This window comes from Rhinopithecus roxellana, chromosome 19, assembly GCF_007565055.1.
Source record: "Rhinopithecus roxellana isolate Shanxi Qingling chromosome 19, ASM756505v1, whole genome shotgun sequence".
Lineage (NCBI taxonomy): Eukaryota > Metazoa > Chordata > Mammalia > Primates > Cercopithecidae > Rhinopithecus > Rhinopithecus roxellana.
Genome location: NC_044567.1, coordinates 42872755 through 42893340, shown reverse-complemented (window position 1 = coordinate 42893340; position 20586 = coordinate 42872755). Strand labels below are relative to the sequence as shown.

The 20586-nt window shown below is 54.0% G+C and overlaps 2 protein-coding genes across 2 annotated transcripts; one reads left to right on the top strand and one right to left on the bottom strand.

The window, feature by feature from the left end:
* Positions 1-2463: 2463 nt before the first annotated feature.
* RND2 (Rho family GTPase 2) lies at positions 2464-7418 on the bottom strand. The gene is made up of 5 exons (XM_010385641.2): positions 7183-7418; positions 6608-6695; positions 4423-4532; positions 3522-3656; positions 2464-3266 (listed from the first exon to the last, which is right to left on the bottom strand). Exons 1-5 carry the CDS (start codon positions 7282-7284, stop codon positions 3018-3020), a joined length of 684 nt encoding a protein of 227 aa, XP_010383943.1. The 5' UTR covers positions 7285-7418; the 3' UTR covers positions 2464-3017.
* A 3703-nt stretch (positions 7419-11121) lies between these two features.
* VAT1 (vesicle amine transport 1) lies at positions 11122-20557 on the top strand. Its single transcript, XM_010385653.1, has 6 exons — positions 11122-11629; positions 15387-15594; positions 15980-16150; positions 16255-16344; positions 18620-18861; positions 19024-20557. The coding sequence occupies exons 1-6, from the start codon at positions 11219-11221 to the stop codon at positions 19105-19107; spliced, it is 1206 nt and encodes a 401-aa protein (XP_010383955.1). The 5' UTR covers positions 11122-11218; the 3' UTR covers positions 19108-20557.
* Positions 20558-20586: the final 29 nt, after the last annotated feature.

Below are 20586 nucleotides of genomic sequence, written 5' to 3'. Positions count from 1 at the left end.
TAGCCGAGGACTCAGGGTCCTTGAGTCAGTCCCTAACCAGGTCTCAGTTTGAGGGGCACTTAGATAATTTCAAATGCCATTGAAGTTATCCTAGAATCTTTGAGACGGGCTGAGATGAACTAGTCCCATAGGAGAGGTTGGGATAGGGGTATCTGATGAGCCAGGGAGTGGTAGGTGGGAATTTCTTGTCTCTCAATACTGGAACCTGGCATAAGGGAAAAGAGAAGCAGGCCGGGCGCGGTGGCTCAAGCCTGTAATCCCAGCACTTTGGGAGGCCGAGACGGGCGGATCACAAGCTCAGGAGATCGAGACCATCCTGGCTAACACGGTGAAACCCCGTCTCTACTAAAAAATACAAAAAACTAGCCGGGCGAGGTGGCGGGCGCCTGTAGTCCCAGCTACTCGGGAGGCTGAGGCAGGAGAATGGCGTAAACCCGGGAGGCGGAGCTTGCAGTGAGCTGAGATCCGGCCACTGCACTCCAGCCTGGGCGACAGAGCGAGACTCCGTCTCAAAAAATAAAAATAAAAAAAATAAAAAAAAAGAAAAGAGAAGCTATTTTTTATTTTTCATTTTTTTGTTTTTATTTTTAGAGACAGGGTCTCACTCTGACACTCAGGCTGGAAGACAATGGCATGATCATAGCTCACTGCAGTCTCGAACTCCTGGCCTCAAGCGATCCTCCCAGCTTGGCCTCCCAAAGGAGGAATCTTGGCTGGGATTATAGGTGTGAGCCACTGCTGACAAGCTATTTTAAATGACACATCTCAGCCGGGCGCAGTGGCTCAAGCCTGTAATCCCAGCACTTTGGGAGGCTGAGACGGGTGGATCATGAGGTCAGGAGATCGAGACCATCCTGGCTAACATGGTGAAACCCCGTCTCTACTAAAAAATACAAAATACTAGCCGGGCGTGGTGGCGGGCACCTGTAGTCCCAGCTACTCTGGAGGCTGAGGCAGGAGAATGGCGTAAACCCGGGAGGCGGAGCTTGCAGTGAGCTGAGATCCGGCCACTGCACTCCAGCCCGGGCGACAGAGCAAGACTCCGTCTCAAAAAAATAAAAATAAAAATGACACATCTCAGAGCCAAGTCTCCCAGCCCCAAATACCTCATCCAGATAACCATCTATCCAAAAAACAACTCTGATCACTTCACTCTCTGCCTGAAATTCCTGGTGGCTTCATCCTCTGAGGATGATTTCATTCATCCTCAGAATGAAATCCTGGTTCCTCTGTGGACCCTGCAGTAGCCTCAGGGTACCTTCCTAGCCTTGTCTTCTATTCTCCCTGCCATGGGAGCCCCAACAGTGCTATGCTCGTTCTCATCTCCACGTGTTTACACATGCTGTATCCTCTGCCCAGAGTGCCTTTCCTACCCCTTCCCTGCCTGGCAAACTCCTCTTCAACCCTCAGGACCTGGCTAACAGGACTGGCTTCTCAGGCTGCAAGGAGCTCCCATAGCACCCTGTACATGTACAAATATCCCTCAGTCGTGGCACCCTCACACCTGGGGTACCTCTCTTCCACACTGGGTTGGCCTCCAGAAGCTTAGAGACTGGTCCTTGCAATCTCCCAAGCCAGTGTATGGCACACAGTTGGTGTTCAATACATACTTGCTGAATGAATGAAGAGGGAGGAATGGGCTATAAATTTGGGTGGGATCCCAGCAGACAGTTGGGTAAGGTCAGTGTTCTCTTCCAGTGTGTCTGGGAGAACTGGCTGGGGCTGGGGCTCGGGGAGGGAAGGGCCAGGGATGGTTCCTGGGGGAGAATGTCACCGAAAAGAGGCCAGTGGGACCAGAGCCAGGGAGGGGATACAGGACAATCTGAAACCAGACTCCCGAGAAAACAGACCAGCACTGTCTTTCCTGACAACAGGCGCTCGGCCGTCCTCTCCATCATCTTTCCTTGAAGGGACGGTAGGGGTGACTCTAACAGCTGATGCTTCCCTAGTAGTCATCAAGGAACTCAGCATGGAAGGAGAGAAAGGTCCCTGGCCTGAGCCTCTAAGAAGACCCCAGAATCAAACTACTGACCCCTTAGGAAACTTCACGCTGTATAGGGGTAGCTTCTGTGATGTGGAGGTTTTTGATGCCTCCTTACCCTCACAACCCCCAGGGCACCAGCAGACTCCAAGCCAGGGGTACAGATGGTGAGCAGGACCCCTCCCACACTAGCAGCAGGCCTGGCTGGGCTGAGAAATGCTGACTAATTGCATGTCAGTCTGCTCTAAAATCCCCTAATGGCCTGAGAATTGCCCACTTTATTAACTGGGATGAATAGTCCCAGGATGTCTCCTTCTCCCAACTCTGACTCCTAAAAGGACACTTCTGATCCAACCTATGGCTTTGTCCTCTGTTCTATCTGCAGACATGGAAAGTTCCTCGGCTGAGGTCTAACTTTCCCTCTTACTGCTAGAGATTGGTAGATTGATTTTTTTAAAAAGCAACAAAACTAAAGCCACAGCCGTTTTCCATGGACTTGGGCTTTATTGGGTGACTGTAGAGGCAAGGGAGGTTCTAGGGCTGGTGGACTGATGGTGGAGGAAGGGCTTCCCCTTGCTTTTGAATTTAGTGCATGTTGCCTAGAGGTTAGGTGTGTGAGAATAGCTGCAGAAGTGAGAGGAGAGGAAAAGAGAAGGTCGTAGAATGTACATTTTCCTTGGGCCAGAACCAGGATATGGGGACTGGGGGTGGAGAGGGAGGGTACTCTTCACATAGGAGACTCCACCAAGGTCACTATTTGATAGCAGCTTCCCTAATCCCCACCTGCCCCATCTCAGTTCATGCCCCAGATGCTAGCCCTGTTAGCTCCCTCAATATCCACTGGAGAAGAGGAGGGAGGAGGAGATGAGAAATGATGATACCCTTCTGCCCTCCAGCTCCCCTGCCCAGAAGAATTGCTTGCTCTGCCTGCCCTGACTTCCCAGCCAGGCTCAGGAGGTCAGAAAGCCTGGGCACAGGCAGGGGAACAATTGTGTCCCTCACCACCCCTCTTCACACTCTGCCCTCTCCTAGCCCCTCACATGAGGTTGCAGCTCTTGGCTCGATCCTTGTGTATCTCGCCCTCATTCCCCCGGTCTGGCCGTCCTGACAGCTGAGTGGATCGCTGCATTCCCCGGCGTGAGTCAGTTCGGCGCAGCTGCCTATGGCCACGGCCAAGGGAGGCCACTGTGGCCACATGGAAGACATCCCTGACGCTGCGCTCAGAGGACCTGGAGGAGCACTCAACGTAGGACACAGCCCCCACCTGCTTGGCCAGCACAGTGCCCTGGAAAAGGAAGGAGTGCATGGAAGAAAGTTATAGGTGTTAGCCTGCAGCTTAGAAAGGGGCATGGAGGCTGAGGGCTGGGGTTGAATGTGAGGGCTGGAGTTGAATGTGAGGGCTGGGGAGAGTCAAGGGATCAGGTCAGAGGTCACAGGCCAGAACAAAGGATGAGCCAGGTAAGGTGTTTTCAAATCAGAGACTGAAGGTGCAGAGGTGACAGGTCTAGGCTGGGATGAGGTCAGAGGTCAAGGGTCGCACCTGCTCATGTGTAACAGGGATAAGCCTCTGCTTGGACAGCTCCCTCAGTGTGGCCAGGTCGGTCCGCATGTCCAGTTTACAGCCAACCAGCACAACCTTGGCATTGGGGCAAAACTCTTGAGTCTCTCCTTGCCACTATGTAGGAGAAGAAAAGAGAATTGTGGAGGGGTGGAGGGAAGCACAGGGTGAGCCTTTGCTCACCATGCCAGCAGTGTGCCCTCTCTTTCTCACAGCATGCGGAAACCATGTATCCCTCAGAACTCTCCCATACAAGGAAGAGATGAGAATGCTAGGCTTGGGTTGAGAACAGGATGGGGTGAGAGAGAAGTAGAGGAGACGAGAGGGCTGGCGTGGGCCTGCGGACTCTTCTCCCTCAGTGGCTATGAAGGATCTGCCGCCTGGAACCTTCCCATTCCCACTCGCCTTTCCCATACTGTCTCCTGGGAACAAATTTATCCCACCCTCCCCTCCCCCACCTGGGAACTGGGGCTGCCCTAGCTGACTTCTGTCCATTCACCACTGGCTTTTCTCATGGAAATTGGGGCCTGGAGAGGAGGCCACAGGGCTTTCCTGAGCTCCAGGATCAGCCTTCACATCCCATCCCCTCCATCTGGGGCTCCCACTGCCAAGGAGTTGGAAGAGCAGAGAAAGAATCCTGTGAGTGTTTCTCCCTTCACTCCCCTACCTCCCCTAGCTGCTGTATCCAGCTCAGGACTTTCAGGAAGCGGGTGGCTGGGAGGGATGGGGGCTGGAGGCAGGGTTGGCAGGGATGAGAGCTTCACTCGCTAACCAGCTGATGGCCATACCCCAGCTATCACTCCCTCCTCCTGGCCCATTTTATGTCAGGACCATGGGGTCTGGTCCGTCTCAGTCTAGCTGCTCTATTTCCCCAGGCTCCCACCTTCTTGAGAACACTGTCCAGTGTTTCTGGTCGGCTAATGTCGAAGCAGATGAGCACAGCATCAGAATCAGGATAGGCCAGAGGCCGGACATTATCATAGTAAGAGGAACCTGAAGGAAGACAGAGCATGAGGGGCCTGAGTGCATGGGAGGCCTGGAAGGGAATGGGAGACCTTACAGATCCTGGTCAAAGGATGGCGGGAGCAGAGAATGAAAAAGAGCAACCATTCATACCCATCATTAATACCCATCATTAATACCCATCATGGAGTCTGGGCTTCCCAAGTGGGGCAGTGGGCAGAAGGGGAGTCAAATGGTGGGAAACGGCTCTCTGCTTCCCTAGGGGTTTAAAAAGGAATAATTTTTATTCTTGACTAAGGTTTGGACCCCTTTGAAAAGCTCATGAAATCTATAGTCATTCTCATAAAATGTTGCATGTACTTTCTGGGCTTTGGCAGTCTAAAGCCCCGAAGGGAACTCTGGTAAAAAACCCGGCTGGGGGCCAGGCGCGGTGGCTCAAGCCTGTAATCCCGGCACTTTTGGAGGCCGAGACGGGCGGATCACGAGGTCAGGAGATCGAGACCATCCTGGCTAACAAAACACGGTGAAACCCCGTCTCTACTAAAAAATGCAAAAAAACTAGCCGGGCGAGGTGGCGGGCACCTGTAGTCCCAGCTACTCGGGAGGCTGAGGCAGGAGAATGGCGTAAACCTGGGAAGCCGAGCTTGCAGTAAGCCGAGATCCGGTCACTGCACTCCAGGGAGACAGTGAGACTCCGCCTCAAAAAAAAAAAAGAAAAGAAAAACTCGGCTGGGTGCGGTGGCTCAAGCCTGTAAACCCAGCACTTTGGGAGGCCGAGACGGGCGGATCACGAGGTCAGGAGATCGAGACCATCCTGGCTAACACGGTGAAACCCCGTCTCTACTAAAAAATACAAAATACGGCCGGGCGCGGTGGCTCAAGCCTGTAATCCCAGCACTTTGGGAGGCCGAGACGGGCGGATCACGAGGTGAGGAGATCGAGACCATCCTGGCTAACACGGTGAAACCCCGTCTCTACTAAAAAATACAAAAAACTAGCCGGGCGAGGTGGCGGGCGCCTGTAGTCCCAGCTACTCGGGAGGCTGAGGCGGGAGAATGGCGTAAACCCGGGAGGCGGAGCTTGCAGTGAGCTGAGATCTGGCCACTGCACTCCAGCCTGGGCGACAGAGCGAGACTCCGTCTCAAAAAAAAAAAAAAAAAAAAAAAATACAAAATACTAGCCAGGCGTCGTGGCGGGCACCTGTAGTCCCAGCTACTCGGGAGCCTGAGGCAGGAGAATGGCATAAACCTGGGAAGCGGAGCTTGCAGTGAGTTGAGATCCAGCCACTGCACTCCAGCCTGGGCGACAGAGCGAGACTCCGTCTCAAAAATAAAAATAAATAAAAACCCTCCTTATGTCGGGAGGAGGAAAACAGCAGTGGCAGGAAAGCACTCTCCCATTCTCCTGGGACTTGACCTCAGATTTCTCTAGTTCAATGAAGAGAAACAGCCCCCTGACCACTCCTCACTCAAGACATTCTAAATGTCTTTTCTCTTTTTTATTTTTTGAGACGGAGTCTTGCTCTTTTGCTCCAGTTGGAATGCAGTGGCATGATCTCGGTTCACTGCAGCCTCCCCCTCCCAGGTTCCAGCGATTCTCTTGCCTCGGCCTCCCGGCAGCTAAGATTACAGGCACGTGCCACATGCCCAACTAATGTTTGTATTTTTAGTAGAGACGGGGTTTCAACCATGTTGACCAGGCTGGTCTCGAACTCCTGACCTCAGGTGATCTGCCCACCCAGGCCTCCCAAAGTACGAGGATTATAGGTGTGAGCCACCGCACCCGGCCTCTGAATGTCTTTTCTAAACAGTCTTATCTCGGAAGAAACATGTTCCAAATTAAAAGCCATTCCTTCCCAACTTTCCCAGGTAGGCAGAACCCAGCTGAAGGGCTCAGATGCTAGGCTTTCTCCTTTAGGACATGGTTTCTGTCAGGCTCTGCAAGTTCTGCCTCAGTTTCCCTGGCTTTAAGAGGAAAATTGATTTTTCCTTCCTGTTGGAATTGGATGGATGGGCTGGGCTGACCTGGAACCTAAGGGTCTAGCCAAGGGAGGGGACAGAGTGGGCCGCCTTGGAAGTCAGGGTGACCCTCAGGGACTTGGCTACCTGAAGTGTCCCACATGTTGAGCTCAATGCGGCGCTTGTCGATCTCAAAGCTCGCGGTGTAGTTCTCAAACACGGTGGGGACATAACTCTGCAGACACGGATGGATCCAGATGAGATCCTCTCTCCAAGTCCTCACCCCAGATAAATACCCTCCTCACTCCCACACCCCGTCCAGCCCAGCCCCTGGACACAAGTTGGTCTGGGATTGGGCAAAGGGGAGATCCCGGGAGCTCCTGCCCCCCGTAGAATCTCTGCTAGGCTCCCAGACCTCCTCCTGGTCCCTTCAGCCCCCTAGTTCTTCCCTTCTCCATTGCCCAGGACCTCCGACATTCCCCTCACCCTCCCTCCCGGAAGCTCTGGTTCTCCCAAACCCCATCCATCTCACCCTGCTCCCTAATTCCTCTCACCCCAATCCTCTGCAGTCCTTCCCGAGCCTTCAAGGCCTCCCCCCGTCCTCCGAGCCCCTGTATCTTGTCCCTGGTTACCCGAGTACCCGTTCCCATCCGTCCCCAGGGCCCCTGTCACCCATCCCGCAGCAGCCTTAGCGCCCCCCTCCCAAGACGCAGGTCCCTCACCCCGGGATAGGCGTCCTTGGCGAACACCTGCAGCAGCGCCGTCTTGCCGCACTCTGCGTCTCCCACCACCACGATCTTGCAGCGGCCGCTCTGCCCCTCCATGGTCCCGGCTACGCGCCTGTCCCCCACGCCACCCCCGTCCCGGGCCCCGCCGCCGCCTCTGCCGCCGCCTCCCCCGCCGCTGCAGCTGCAGCCGCTCGGGCCGCCAACACCGGCATCGCGCGGGCCCGCGCCGAGCCCCCGCCCCGGGGCCGCGGCCCCCCCTCCGCCCCGCCCCCAGCCTGGCGGCCTCGCCCCCCCGGCCCCGCCTCCCACCCGCGCAGCCGGGGGGCGGGGCCCAGCAGATCTGGGCGGAGCCCTGGGAACAGAGGCCCCAGAGCCCGGATCCAGCGCGCACGTGTGGGCTGAGGGGCCCCTGCCGGTTTGGGACAGGCCGAACCGGGCTTACTTGACTTTCTCGGAGATAAGGGCAGGGCAGAGTTCAAGCGAAGTTCTTAGGGGTACACTAATGTGAGCGGCACACGCGCGAAGCTCGGCCCTGCTGTGTACCCACGCGTGCACGCAGGTGCACCAGTGCGGACAAGAGCGGGGGCAGCCATCCACTTCCTGAACCCGGCGGGAGAGAGATGCTAAGGGGAAGGAGCGAGGCTTTTTGATTTTCTCTCCCGCCTCCGCCCGTGTCCTGGCAGGGGGTCTTGGGGAAATGGGAGGGTGAACCCCAGCACACCCACCCGGACGGTGGTGACATCATAGCTTTCCGTCCCCATGACAACGGGCAGCCGGGTCTCGGGTTGCATTGACTTAACCGCGGGCCTAGACTAGCAGAGAAGCGTGGACTGAGTTCCTCCAGCCAAGCACTGGGTGGAAAGTTTTGGGGGAGCTGCGTCCTCTGGTGGATGCTTGGGGAGAAGGAGATTAGAAGAGAAAGAACCGGCCGGGCACGGTGGCTCACGCCTGTAATACCAACACTTTGGGATGCCCAGGCGGCCTGATCACGAGGGCAGGAGATCGAGACCATCCTGGTCAACATGGTGAAACCCCGTCTCTATTGAAAATACAAAAATGGCCGGGCGCGGTGGCTCAAGCCTGTAATCCCAGCACTTTGGGAGGCCGAGACGGGCGGATCACGAGGTCAGGAGATCGAGACCATCCTGGCTAACACAGTGAAACCCCGTCTCTACTAAAAAATGCAAAAAACTAGCTGGGCGAGGTGGCAGGCGCCTGTAGTCCCAGCTACTCGGGAGGCTGAGGCAGGAGAATGGCGCAAACCCGGGAGGCGGACGGCTTGCAGTGAGCTGAGGTCCGGCCACTGCACTCCAGCCTGGGCGACACAGCGGGACTCCGTCTCAAAGAAAAAAAAAAAAGAAAGAAAAAAAAAAAAGAAAATACAAAAATTAGCCGGGTGTGGTGGCGTGCACCAGAAGCTGAGGAAGGAGAATCTCTTGAAGTCGGGAAGCGGAGGTTGCAGTTAGCGGAGATCGCGCCACTGCATTCCAGCCTGACGACAGAGCGAGACCCCATCTCAAAAAAAAAAAAAAAAAAAAAAAGGAAGAGAAAGAACCAACCGCCAGAGTTGCTCTGCTGGAGCCAGAGTTAAACCCAAAAGTCAGGCTTGATTAAGAGTCTAACAATAGATTGGGCGCGGTGGCTCACGCCTGTAATCCCAGCACTTTGAGAGGCCACTGCACCCAAGCCTGGGCGACAGAGCAAGACTCCGTCTCAAAAAGAAAAAAAAAAAAAAGAGTCTAACAATAATCAAACCACTGATACGTATTTGCGTGGCATCTTTTACTTTTTTTTTTTTTTTACCTTTTAAAAGTGCTTTTTTGGCCAGGCACGGTGGCTCACGCCTGTAATCCCAGCACTTTGGGAGGCCGAGGCGGTTGGATACCTGAGATCAGGAATTTGAGACCAGCATGGCCAACATGGTGAAACCCAGTCTCTACTAAAAATACAAAAATTAGCCGGGCATGGTGGCGCGTGGCAGTAGTCCCAGCTACTCGGGAGGCTGAGGCAGGAGAATCACTTGAACCTGGGAAGTGGAGGTGGCAGTGAGCCGAGATTGCCTCACTACACTCCAGCTTGGGCAACAGAATTTCGGGAAAAAAAAAAAGTACTTTTTTATATCGAGGCAATTCGAGTTAATAATATATGTTGCAAATAATTGTGTAAAGATAACTAGAAGCCAGGCGCAGTGGCTCACGCCTGTAATCTCAGCACTTTGGGAGGCCGAGGCTTGCTTGTGTGCAGGAGTTTGAGACCATCCTGGGAAATATTAGCGAGACCCTGTCTCTAGAAAAACAAATCAAAACTTAGCTGGTTTGGCCACTCTAGGCACGCTGCCTATGGGGTAGCCCTGCTCTGCAAAGAGCGGTAAAACATAAAATTAGCCGGTCGTGGTGACACATGCCTGTGGTCCCAGCTATACAGGAGGCTGAGGTGGGAGGATTGCTTGAACCTGGGAATTTGAGGCTGTAGAAAGCTGTGATCGCGCCACCTTGCTCAGCCTGGGTGAAAGAGTGAGATCCTGTATCAAAAAAATAAAAATAAAAATATAACTAGAGCACGCAGCATCATCACTATGTTACAGAAGGGAAAATGAGGAACAGAACGTTAACACCAAAGTCAGAAAGTTTTAAAGGCTTGGTCTCCATGCTTCTACTTTGCCACTGCAAGACCACAGTGAATTAAGTCTCATCCCTGCCTGGGTTACATAAAGGTACAGTCAGAGCCTGAGATACAGTTTAGCTGGACTCCAGTCTACATGTAAGTAACTCCAAATCTGATGTAAGTTCAAGTTTTGGGACTGTTCCTTAACTTTTTTTTTTTTTTTTTTTTTTTTTTTGAGACACCGTCTCGCTCCGGAGTGCAGTAGCACGATCTCAGCTCACTGCAAGCTCCGCCTCCCAGGTTCACGCCGTTCTCCTGCCTCAGCCTCCCAAGAAGCTGGGACTCCTGGCGTCCGCCCCTACGGCCGGCTAATTTTTTGTATTTTTTAGTAGAGACGGGGTTTCACTGTGTTAGCCAGGATGGTCTCAATCTCCTGACCTTGTAATCTGCCCGCCTCGGCCTTCCAAAGTGCTGGGATTACAGGCGTGAGCCACCGCACCGGGCCTCTTTTTTTTTTTTTTTTTTTTGAGATGGAGTCTCCCTCTGTCGCCCAAGGTGGAGTGCAGTGACAGGATCTTGGCTCACTGCAACCTCCGCCTCCCGGGTTCAAGCAATTCTCCAGCCTCGGCCTCCTGAGTAGCTGGGACTATAGTCACCTGCCATCATGCCTGGCTAATTTTTGTAGTTTTAGTAGAGACGGGGTTTCACCATACTGGTCAGGCTGGTCTCGAACTCCTCCTGACTTCAGGGGATCCACCCGCCTCGGCCTCCCAAAATGCTGGGATTACAGGTGTGAGCCACGGCGCCTTTTTTTTTTTTTTTTTTTTTTTTGAGACAGGGTCTCACTTTGTTGTCCAGACTGGAGTGTAGTGGCGCTATTTCGGCTCACCGTAACCTCCGCCTCCCAGGCTCAAGCGATTCTCCTGCCTCAGCCTCTCGAATAGCTAGGATTACAGGCGCGCGCCACCACCGCCCGGCTAATTTCTGTATTTTTAGTAAAGACGGGGGTTTCACCATGTCGGCCAGGCCAGGCTTGAACTCCTGACCTCAAATGATCCACCCGCAATGATCTCCTGACCTTGTAATCTGCCCGCCTCGGCCTCCCAAAGTGCTGGGATTACAGGCGTGATCCACCGCACCAGGCCTATCCCTTAAAATAGTTTTTAATTTGAATAAAGTTTACTGTGAATAAATCGCGGTCTGCTCGAGCCCAAGACCACAGAAGTTCCTGGTGCCGGTTTTCTTGCTCTCTCCCAGCCTGCGCCACTGTGGCCCTGGCCCTTTAAGGCTGCGCGCGAGGCCCCGCCTCGCCCAGCGCCCCGCCCCTCTCGCTGGATCCCGCAGCCGCGACTCTTCCCGACGCGCCCCGCCTTCCCCAGCTGTGCACTCTCAGTGCAGCTGTGCGCTCTCGTCGGGAGTCCCAGCCATGTCAGCCGAGAGAGAGGTAGCCGAAGCGGCCACTGTGGTGGCGGCCGCCGAGGCAGGGGCCGGGGAAGACGCCTCTTCGCCGCCTGCGAAAACCGAGAGAACGAGCGACTCCCAGCAGCCCGCGGCCTCCGAAGGGGCCGCAGCCGCCGCCTCGCCGCCGCCGCTGCGCTGCCTGGTGCTCACCGGCTTTGGAGGCTACGACAAGGTGAAGCTGCAGAGCCGGCCGGCCGCGCCCCCGGCCCCTGGGCCCGGCCAGCTGACGCTGCGCGTGCGGGCCTGCGGGCTCAACTTCGCAGACCTCATGGCCAGGCAGGGGCTGTACGACAGGCTCCCGCCGCTGCCTGTCACTCCGGGCATGGAGGGCGCGGGCGTCGTGATCGCAGTGGGCGAGGGAGTCAGCGACCGCAAGGTGAGCGGGTTGCGCAGGGCAGGGCAGGGCTGTGCAGGCATCGGGGCAGTGGGGCACGAGTGGGCGGGCGCCGGGGGTGTGGCAGGGCGGGAGAAACTGGCGCGGACCTGGGTGCACAAGCGTGGAAAGCGTAGCAAAGAAACTTGTGTTTTGGGGCTCCTGGAGAACGGCATTTATGTGAGGAGGGGAGGCGGAATTATCGCCCCTTCCCCAACCTTTTTTTAGTTGTGGCCGCCGCCCAGAAGCTGTGCTGGTGGGGGGTGGGGGGGGAACAATAAGGCGCCCATGCGCATGCGCACAACGACACCACCGTCCCCACCCACCCCCGCCCCCTCGTTAAAACCACACCTGTACCCTTGCCCACCAAACACTCTCTGGGTAATTGTGGTCTGTGACTGTGAGTGACGGTTAGCACCCCCTTTTCCCGAGGGAGCTTGAGGGGCTATGTCGCCGGGGTTGGGCGGGGGCACAGCGGTCGTGCCAGAGTCCTGGTCACATGCAGCCCCGTGGTCTGTGGGGGTGTGAGGCGGCCCCTCCCAAAGCAAGGCCAAGGAGACGAGACACGCCCGTCACGGAGAAGAGAGAGCCTTGCTCCCCCACTGCCACCAGGCTTACAACGCCGATCTCGTTTTGGGGTGGGGGAGGCGGGATTGGGTCACCCCATCTTTGTCTTGGGCTCTGTGTCTCCCGTGACTGCAGTATCTCCTCCTCCTGTGACTCAGCCATCGGGCCACGACCCGGGGCTGCCCTTGGGAACGCCTGGGGCGGGGCGTGTAGGGGGGGACCCACCTCTGCCTTCCTCCTGCAGAGGACCCCCACTTCAGAAACCTCGGTGCCAGGGGTTTGGACTGGAACGGAGAGGTGTGGCGCCTTGAACTGGTTGGCCAAGTCTGCAGGCTTGTTTCTCCTCATTTATCATTAATCTCGGCCACAACCCTGGATACCGGAGAGCTCAAAATGATCAGCTTTTTGAGAGACCTGGGATGAGGCCTCAGCACTCCAATGTTTAGGGGTTTCTTTTTTTTTCTCTTTCTTTTTTTTTTTTTTTTAGACGGAGTTTCGCTCTTGTTGCCATTGCACTTGTTGAGTGCAATGGCGCGATCTCGGCTCACCGCAACCTCTGCCTCCCGGGTTCAAGCGATTCTCCTGCCTCAGCCTCCCTAGTAGCTGGGATTACAGGCATGTGCTACCACGCCTGGCTAATTTTGTATTTTTAGTAGAGATGGGTTTCTCCATGTTGGTCAGGATGGTCTCGAACTCCCGACCTCAGGTGATCTCCCCACCTTGGCCTCCCGAAGTGCTGGGGTTACAGACATGAGCCACCGCGCCCGGCCAGGGGTTTCTTTTTAAATCAGACCGCTCAAAAAGAGGCCCCTCAGATGTAGCCTCTTGCAGACCTGCCAGGCCCAGATTCTGGAGCCAGGTTTGTTGGATTCGGGAGCCAGGTTTGTTGGATTCATCGGGTATGCAAACAGCTTCTCCTTAAAGGCTTTCCTCTGAATTCAGCTCTGGCCCCACCCTCAAACTGACTTCTAAATGATCCCACTCTTGAGCAGGCGCTAAGAGGAATATTTTTAGGGGGTAGTTGTAGTTCATGTTACTGCTGAAGGCCACCCACCTCACCTCCCCTCCCCACACTTTCCGCCTGGTAAATACAGGATATCCTGTCCAGGGCAAGAATCTGATGTAAGAGCCTGGATTCTTCGGGGAGGGCTCTTCCCTGTCTCTCTCTCCCTCCTCCTCCCTCCTGGTGTCTGGGCTGGGGAGGGGTCTTGGCCCTGATGTGGATGGCCTGAGGGTTAGCATGAACCAGGGTAAGTGAGACTTGTTCTGGGTCAAATCTGGGACTGGCCTTGACCCCAAATGACCAAGGCACTCCTCGCAGCTCTCCTGGGTTGTTCTGTATCTGCTAGTCTTGAGTCCCTGGGTGGAGGGCTTCCGTTCTCATTCTCCAGACCTCATCTCAGGCCAGAACTTGGAAGGAAAGACTCCAGCATGTCCTCAGTTCTCCTCTTCAGTGGAATGTGGGAGCATGAGGACATGAAAAAGGGCGTAAGTGGGAGTCCCATCCCCCTTCCCCATGGACCCTAACTCTTGTTAATATACAGATTTCCCATCATTCCCGGCAGAGATCAAGACAGACCCGGATTGTCCCAGAACAGCACCCACACCTCCCTCTTCATGCTCTTCAGAGTGCAGAGAGGTCTTTTCTCCTGATGCTCCCTCCTTTTCCCTGCCCTTCCCTTGACCCCACTTGCTAAGCTGGAGAGAAAGGTTCTGTTATCTTTGCCCCCTTTCCCTCCTGCACAGAGGCTCCCGTGGGGGTGGGGAGGAAGCCTTTTACTGCTGTGTAGGCCTGTGTAGCCCTCCTTGTCTGTCGCCCCTCTTGCACCATCTCTGAGTGAAAGTGTTTTCTGGGCTCCCAGTGCTGGCTCAAACACACTTCTCCCGAGGTGATCACACCCTGCTGTAAGCGCTCAGAGAACTTTGCCTGCACTTTGGTATGGCCTTCTTTTGGTTGTTTGTGTGACTTCCTTGCTGCTATTATATTATTATTATTATTATTATTATTATTATTATTATTATTAGCTAACATTATTAAGTGCTTATTATGTGCCAGACGTTGTGCTAAAATTTTTTTTTCCATTTGGTCCTCATAACTGCCCTAATTGACAGATAAGAAAACTGGAGCTCAAAAAGATTAAGTAATTTTTATGCACCCAAAGTCACACAGTCAGTAAACAGTCGAGACCACTTTTGTAACCACAGCAGTTTGATCTCTTCCACAATACTTCATGCTGCCCTAACTGTAAGCTTCTTGCATTCAGGGATCTTACACAATAGTGACATGTAAGATCTGTAAGATGATGATAAGGATAGTATCTGCCAGGCCGGGTGCGGTGGCTCACGCCTGTAATCCCAGCACTTTGGGAGGCTGAGGCGGGCGGATCACAAGGTCAGGAGGTCGAGACCACGGTGAAACCCCATCTCTACTAAAAATACAAAAAATTAGCCGGGCGCGGTGGCGGGCGCCTGTAGTCCCAGCTACTAGGGAGACTGAGGCAGGAGAATGGTGTGAACCCAGGAGGCGGAGCTTGCAGTGAGCCAAGATCGCGCCACTGCACTCCAGCCAGGTGGACAGAGTGAGACTCCGTCTCAAAAAAAGAAAAGAAAAAGGATAGTATCTGCCTCATAGAAATGATGTAAGGATTAATTAAGCATTATATATAAAGCACTTGAAATCAGGCTTGGCCCTCAGTCAGCACTCAGTAAAGGTAGGTTGTTTTTGTTGATGATGTTGTTATTATTATTACCATGACTATTGCTGCTTCTCCTGCTACTTCCTTTGGAAGAAGGGGGCTTTGTACCTAGGGCAAAATCAGTAAATAGCCTGTGGGTGAATGAATGAATGCGTGAGTGAAAGATACTCTTCTTTTTTTTTTTTTTGATACAGAGTCTCACTCTGTCGCCCAGGCTGGAGTGCAGTGACATGATCTCAGCTCACTGCAATCTCCGCCTCCTGGGTTCAAGCAATTCTCCTGCCTCAGCCTCCCAAGTAGCTGGGATTACAGGCGCCCGCCACTACGCCCAGCTAATTTTTTGTATTTTTAGTAGAGCTAGGGTTTCACCGTGTTGGCCAGGCTTGTCTCGAACTCCTAATCTCGTGATTCGCCCACCTCGGCCTCCCAAAGTGCTGGGATTACAGGCGTGAGCCACCGCGCCCAGCCAACTGAATGATACTCTTCTCTTCTTCAAGGCAGGAGACCGGGTGATGGTGTTGAACCGGTCAGGGATGTGGCAGGAAGAGGTGACTGTGCCCTCGGTCCAGACCTTCCTGATGCCTGAGGCCATGACCTTTGAGGAAGCTGCTGCTTTGCTCGTCAATTACATTACAGCCTACATGGTCCTCTTTGACTTCGGCAACCTACGGCCTGGCCACAGCGTCTTGGTACACATGGCTGCAGGTGACGGGTCCCCTCACTTTATCACTCCTTACCCCACCCAGATTTCCTTCCAGGCCCCTTCCCTGCAGCCTGTCTGGGTTGTTGCCATGGCAACACCAGACTGCCTTGGCCTGTGGTGCCCAGAGGCCTCTGCTGTGTAGTTGCCGTGGTAACATTCAGGCACCAGGTCTAGTCTGGTGTGCTATCCTTAGCAACGTGCTCTCACCCCACACCCCCACCTCTCTAGCTACCCTCCCCACCACTTCTCAGTCATGGAAATTACACATGGCCCTAAAACAAGCCTAGGCAAAATGAAGGTGATGGGCTGAGTCCTTGGGAGGCTAGAATGGACTGGTTGGTAGCCAGGGCGACTCCATATCCCCTGCTTATGGGTGTCTTGCTGCAGGGGGTGTGGGAATGGCTGCCGTGCAGCTGTGCCGTACGGTGGAGAATGTGACAGTGTTCGGAACGGCCTCGGCCGGCAAGCACGAGGCACTGAAGGAGAATGGAGTCACACATCCCATCGACTATCACACGACTGACTATGTGGATGAGATCAAGAAGATTTCCCCTAAAGGTTGGAGGCAGAATATGGGAGGGGGTAGGGAGGCACAGGACAGGGAGGGCAGCTCCAGATCTGTGGATCCTAATGTTGTTCTTGGGTTCCCCACTCTATGACAGGAGTGGACATCGTCATGGACCCTCTGGGCGGGTCAGATACTGCCAAGGGCTACAACCTCCTGAAACCCATGGGCAAAGTCGTCACCTATGGTAAGTTAGTGGGCCAGGCATGGAGAGAGCATGTGAGGGCAGGAGGGAGGGTCTAAGGGGTGGGATATAGGGCCCAGGGCTTTTGAATGAAGAGGGGTAGGGACTCTGGTGCTCTGTAGACAATCAGGGTTAGGAATGGTCCTGTATGTTGCATTCAGATTGCTGACTTCTGGGTGCCAGCTCTTTTCATTCTCTGTCACAACTTTTCATATGAGTCATAGTAAATTCTACATTTTGTTGTTGTTGTTGTTGTTGTTGTTTTTTGAGACGGTGTTTTGCTCTTGGCCCCAGGCTGGAGTACAGTGGCGCGATCTCAGCTCACTGCAACCTCCGCCTCCTCGATTCAAGTGATTCTCCTGCCTCACCCTCCTGAGTAGCTGGGATTACAGGTGCCCGCCACCATGCCCAACCAATTTTTTTTATTTTTAGTAGAGGCGGGGTTTCACCATGTTGGCCAGGCTGGTCTTGAACTGCTGACCTCAGGTGGTACAGCTGCCTCAGCCTCCCAGAGTGCTGGGATTATAGGCGTGAGCCACCACAGCTGGCCAAATTCTATGTTCTTGTTTAGGGATTATTCTTGAACAACCAGCCTGCCTTCTTTCTGTCCTACCTCCCTGAGTGTCTTAAGCAAGGTGCATTTTCATTTTAAAAAGTATTTCATACAACAAAATAAGCCAGGCATGGTGGCTCATGCCTGTAATCCCAGCACTTTGGAAGGCCAGGACAGGTGGATGGCTTCAGCCTAGAAATTCGAGACCAGCCTGGGCAACATGGCATAACCTCATCTCTAGAAAAAATACAAAAATTAGCCAGGTGTGGTGGCACTGTACTCCAGCTTGGGCAACAGAGCGAGACCCTGACTCAAACAAAGGAACAAACAAACAAATACATAAAGATTAGAGCAATTTTTATTTTTATTTTTATTTTTTTTTTGAGACAGAGTATCACTCTCACCCATCCTGGAGGGCAGTGGCACAACCTCGGCTCTCTGTAGCATCCACCTCCCTGGTTCAAGCAGTTCTGCCTCAGGCTCCTGAGTAGCTGGAATTATAGGTGCCCATCTCCATGCCTGGCTTTTTTTTTTGTTTTTCTTGAGACAGAGTCTGGCTCTGTCACCCAGGCTGGAGTGCAGTGACACGATCTCAGCTCACTGCAACCTCTACCTCCCGAATTCAACCGATTCTTCTGCCTCAGCCTCCCAAGTAGCTGGGACTGCAGGCACGCGCCACCATGCCTGGCTAATTTTTGTATTGTTATGGTTTTTTTTTTTGTTGTTTTATTTATTTATTTATTTTTATTTTTATTTTATTTTTTTTTTGAGACGGAGTCTGGCTCTGTCGCCCAGGCTGGAGTGCAGTGGCCGGATCTCAGCTCACTGCAAGCTCCGCCTCCTGGGCTTACGCCATTCTTCTGCCTCAGCCTCCCAAGTAGCTGGGACTACAGGAGCCCTCCACCTCGCCCAGCTAGTTTTTTTTTTTTTTTTTTTTTTTTTTTTGTATTTTTTAGTAGAGACGGGGTTTCACTGTGTTAGCCAGGATGGTCTCGATCTCCTGACCTCGTGATCCGCCCGTCTCAGCCTCCCAAAGTTCTGGGATTACAGGCTTGAGCCACCGCGCCCGGTCTGTTTTATTTTTTTTTGAGACGAAGTTTCGCTCATTTTACCTAGGCTGGGGTGCCATGGCACGATCTTGGCTCACTGCAACCTCCGCCTCCTGGATTCAAGCGATTCTCCTGCCTCAGCCTTCCTGAGTAGCTGGGATTACAGGCATGTACCACCATGCCCAGCTAATTTTGTATTTTTAGTAGAGACGGGGTTTCTCCATGTTGGTCAGGCTGATCTCGAACCCCTGACGTGAGGTGATCCACCCATCTTGGCCTCCCAAAGTGCTAGGATTACAGGCGTGAGCCACTGCGCCCAGCCAACACCTGGCTAATTTTTGTATTTTTTAGTACAGACAAGGTATTTTTTAGTAGAGACAAGGTTTCACCATGTTGGGCAGGCTGGTCTTGAACTCCTGACCTCAAATGATCCTCCCACCTTGGCTTCCCAGAGTGCTGGGATTACAGGTGTGAACCACAGCACCCAGCCCCTGGAGCAATTTTAAGTCAGCCACGGTTGGTTTGGGCCTGGTAACCAGCATTTTGAGAATTATCCAATCACCCCCTGGCACTGGTGTGGAGAATTGCAAGGGGATCACAGGGAACAGAAAGTACAGATGCAGGCACACAGGGATGTGCCTGGGGTGTTCACAGGCCATGTCACCTTGTCCTTCAGGAATGGCCAACCTGCTGACAGGCCCCAAACGGAACCTGATGGCCCTGGCCCGGACATGGTGGAATCAATTCAGCGTGACAGCTCTGCAGCTGCTGCAGGCTAACCGGGCTGTATGTGGCTTCCACCTGGGCTACCTGGATGGTGAAGTGGAACTGGTCACTGGTGTGGTGACCCGCCTCCTGGCTTTGTACAACCAGGGCCACATCAAGCCCCACGTTGACTCAGTCTGGCCTTTCGAGAAGGTGAATCTGAGGACTTTGCAGGGAGGGCTTGGATAGGACTCATGAAGGCTGGGGTCCCAAGGGGCAGATTCCTGGGGAAGAGGAGGGCTGCCTGCATCGCACTGGCTCTTGTTGGATGGAGGCTGCATAGCATTGGGAGCCTCATCTTTCCTTCCTCCCCAGGTGGCCGATGCCATGAAACAGATGCAGGAGAAGAAGAATGTGGGCAAGGTCCTCCTGGTTCCAGGGCCAGAGAAGGAGAACTAGAGCGAGTGGTTGTGAGACCCTAGAGACCAGCAAAGGGAGAAGTTGGGAAGCTGCGTTCTGTTGGCCACCAGACTTGCATTTCAGCCTCTGTCATAATGCTCTGCCCTCCCTCCCCCGAAGGTCTCTGTGGTGATGACCGCTCTCCCCTGCCCCTCCCCGCTTCCTGACCTCTGAAGAGGTTGGGGAGTGACCATTTGGATGTCTGGGCCCTGCCAAGGGGACAGGGAGGGTCAGAGGGAGGCCGGCTGCTTCCTGCCCCCGCCCTTTCCCCGGGCCTGCTGTGCTGCTTTTGTGCCAAGGTTAGCCAGTCCCCTCCGTTGTGTTCCGTGTGCTTTCACCTCTGCTTCATCTTCCCTCCGGTCCCTGCCCCGCCACCTCCCCAAAGAATTGAAATGTCAGCTCAGGATATGGGGCCAATCTCTGTGAGTCCAGCAGGCGCCTGTCTCTCCCTAGTGTCCCTTCAGCCTGGGCCGACCAGCGCCCACCTCTGGGCTTGACCAGTTCCCAATCTCCTCCTCTGTCCCCAACATTGTAAGCACAATTGGGCTTCTTCCATCTCCAGGTTTTCTGCCATTCTTAACCAAGGCTGCCTCTTCCAACAGGGCGGAAATCAGACCTGCTCCCCTAGGTCACAACTCTGGGAGCGATACAGAGCCCCCACCCTTCACTGAGTTCTCTGGATTTGTTCTCAGTGCCTTAGCAACGAAAACCTGTGCTTGTGTGTGTGTGGCGGCGGGGAGGGAGGATCCTGTCTCCCACCTCCTTCTCCTCCCCTGTACTCCCCAGTGCCTTCCTTGTTCTGGTGGAGCTGGGGTTTTGCTCCTACCCAGTCCCACAACACTGCCAAAAATCTGTGTATGTGCCATTGGGTGGGGCAGTCCCGAGCCTCCTGGGGGAGCAGGGCAAAAACTGGTGCCCTTATCGTGGTCTGTGCCATGTCCTGTCTCTATGATGGTTGAGGAGAAAGGCGGGGAAGCTTCCTCAGCCTTGCAGATACGTGTGGCATTTACCAGCCAGAGTTCTGCAAGGCTGTTCTGTTTCTTGTTCTGGGACCAAAGTAAAAATCCAAGCACATTCCCCTTGCACTTAGGGGAGGCCCCACTGCCTTCTCAAAGCAGAGCTGCAGTTTATCAAACTCAGCCCACAACTTTGTTTACATGGGTGGGGAGATGGAACAGGGGAATAGAGAGCGGGGTGGTCAGGACCTGGGCCACTGTGACCAAAATGGGGACTTCCTGGGTAGGGAGGTCACTCCCTCTACTCACTGAGCTAGAATTAGGGAGGGTTATCGCCCCAACCGTTGCAATGGGAGGTGGAGGGACAGGCTTAGCGTCCTCATTGTCTAAATGAGGCCTAAATGTGTGAAGTGCGATTTCTGCTTTTGTGTACCCCACCACCCCATTACCACAGCTGCCTTTGTGTTTGTGTCAATAAAAAGCCAAACCCTAGGTCCTGCTTGTTGCCTCTGAGAGTGGAGGG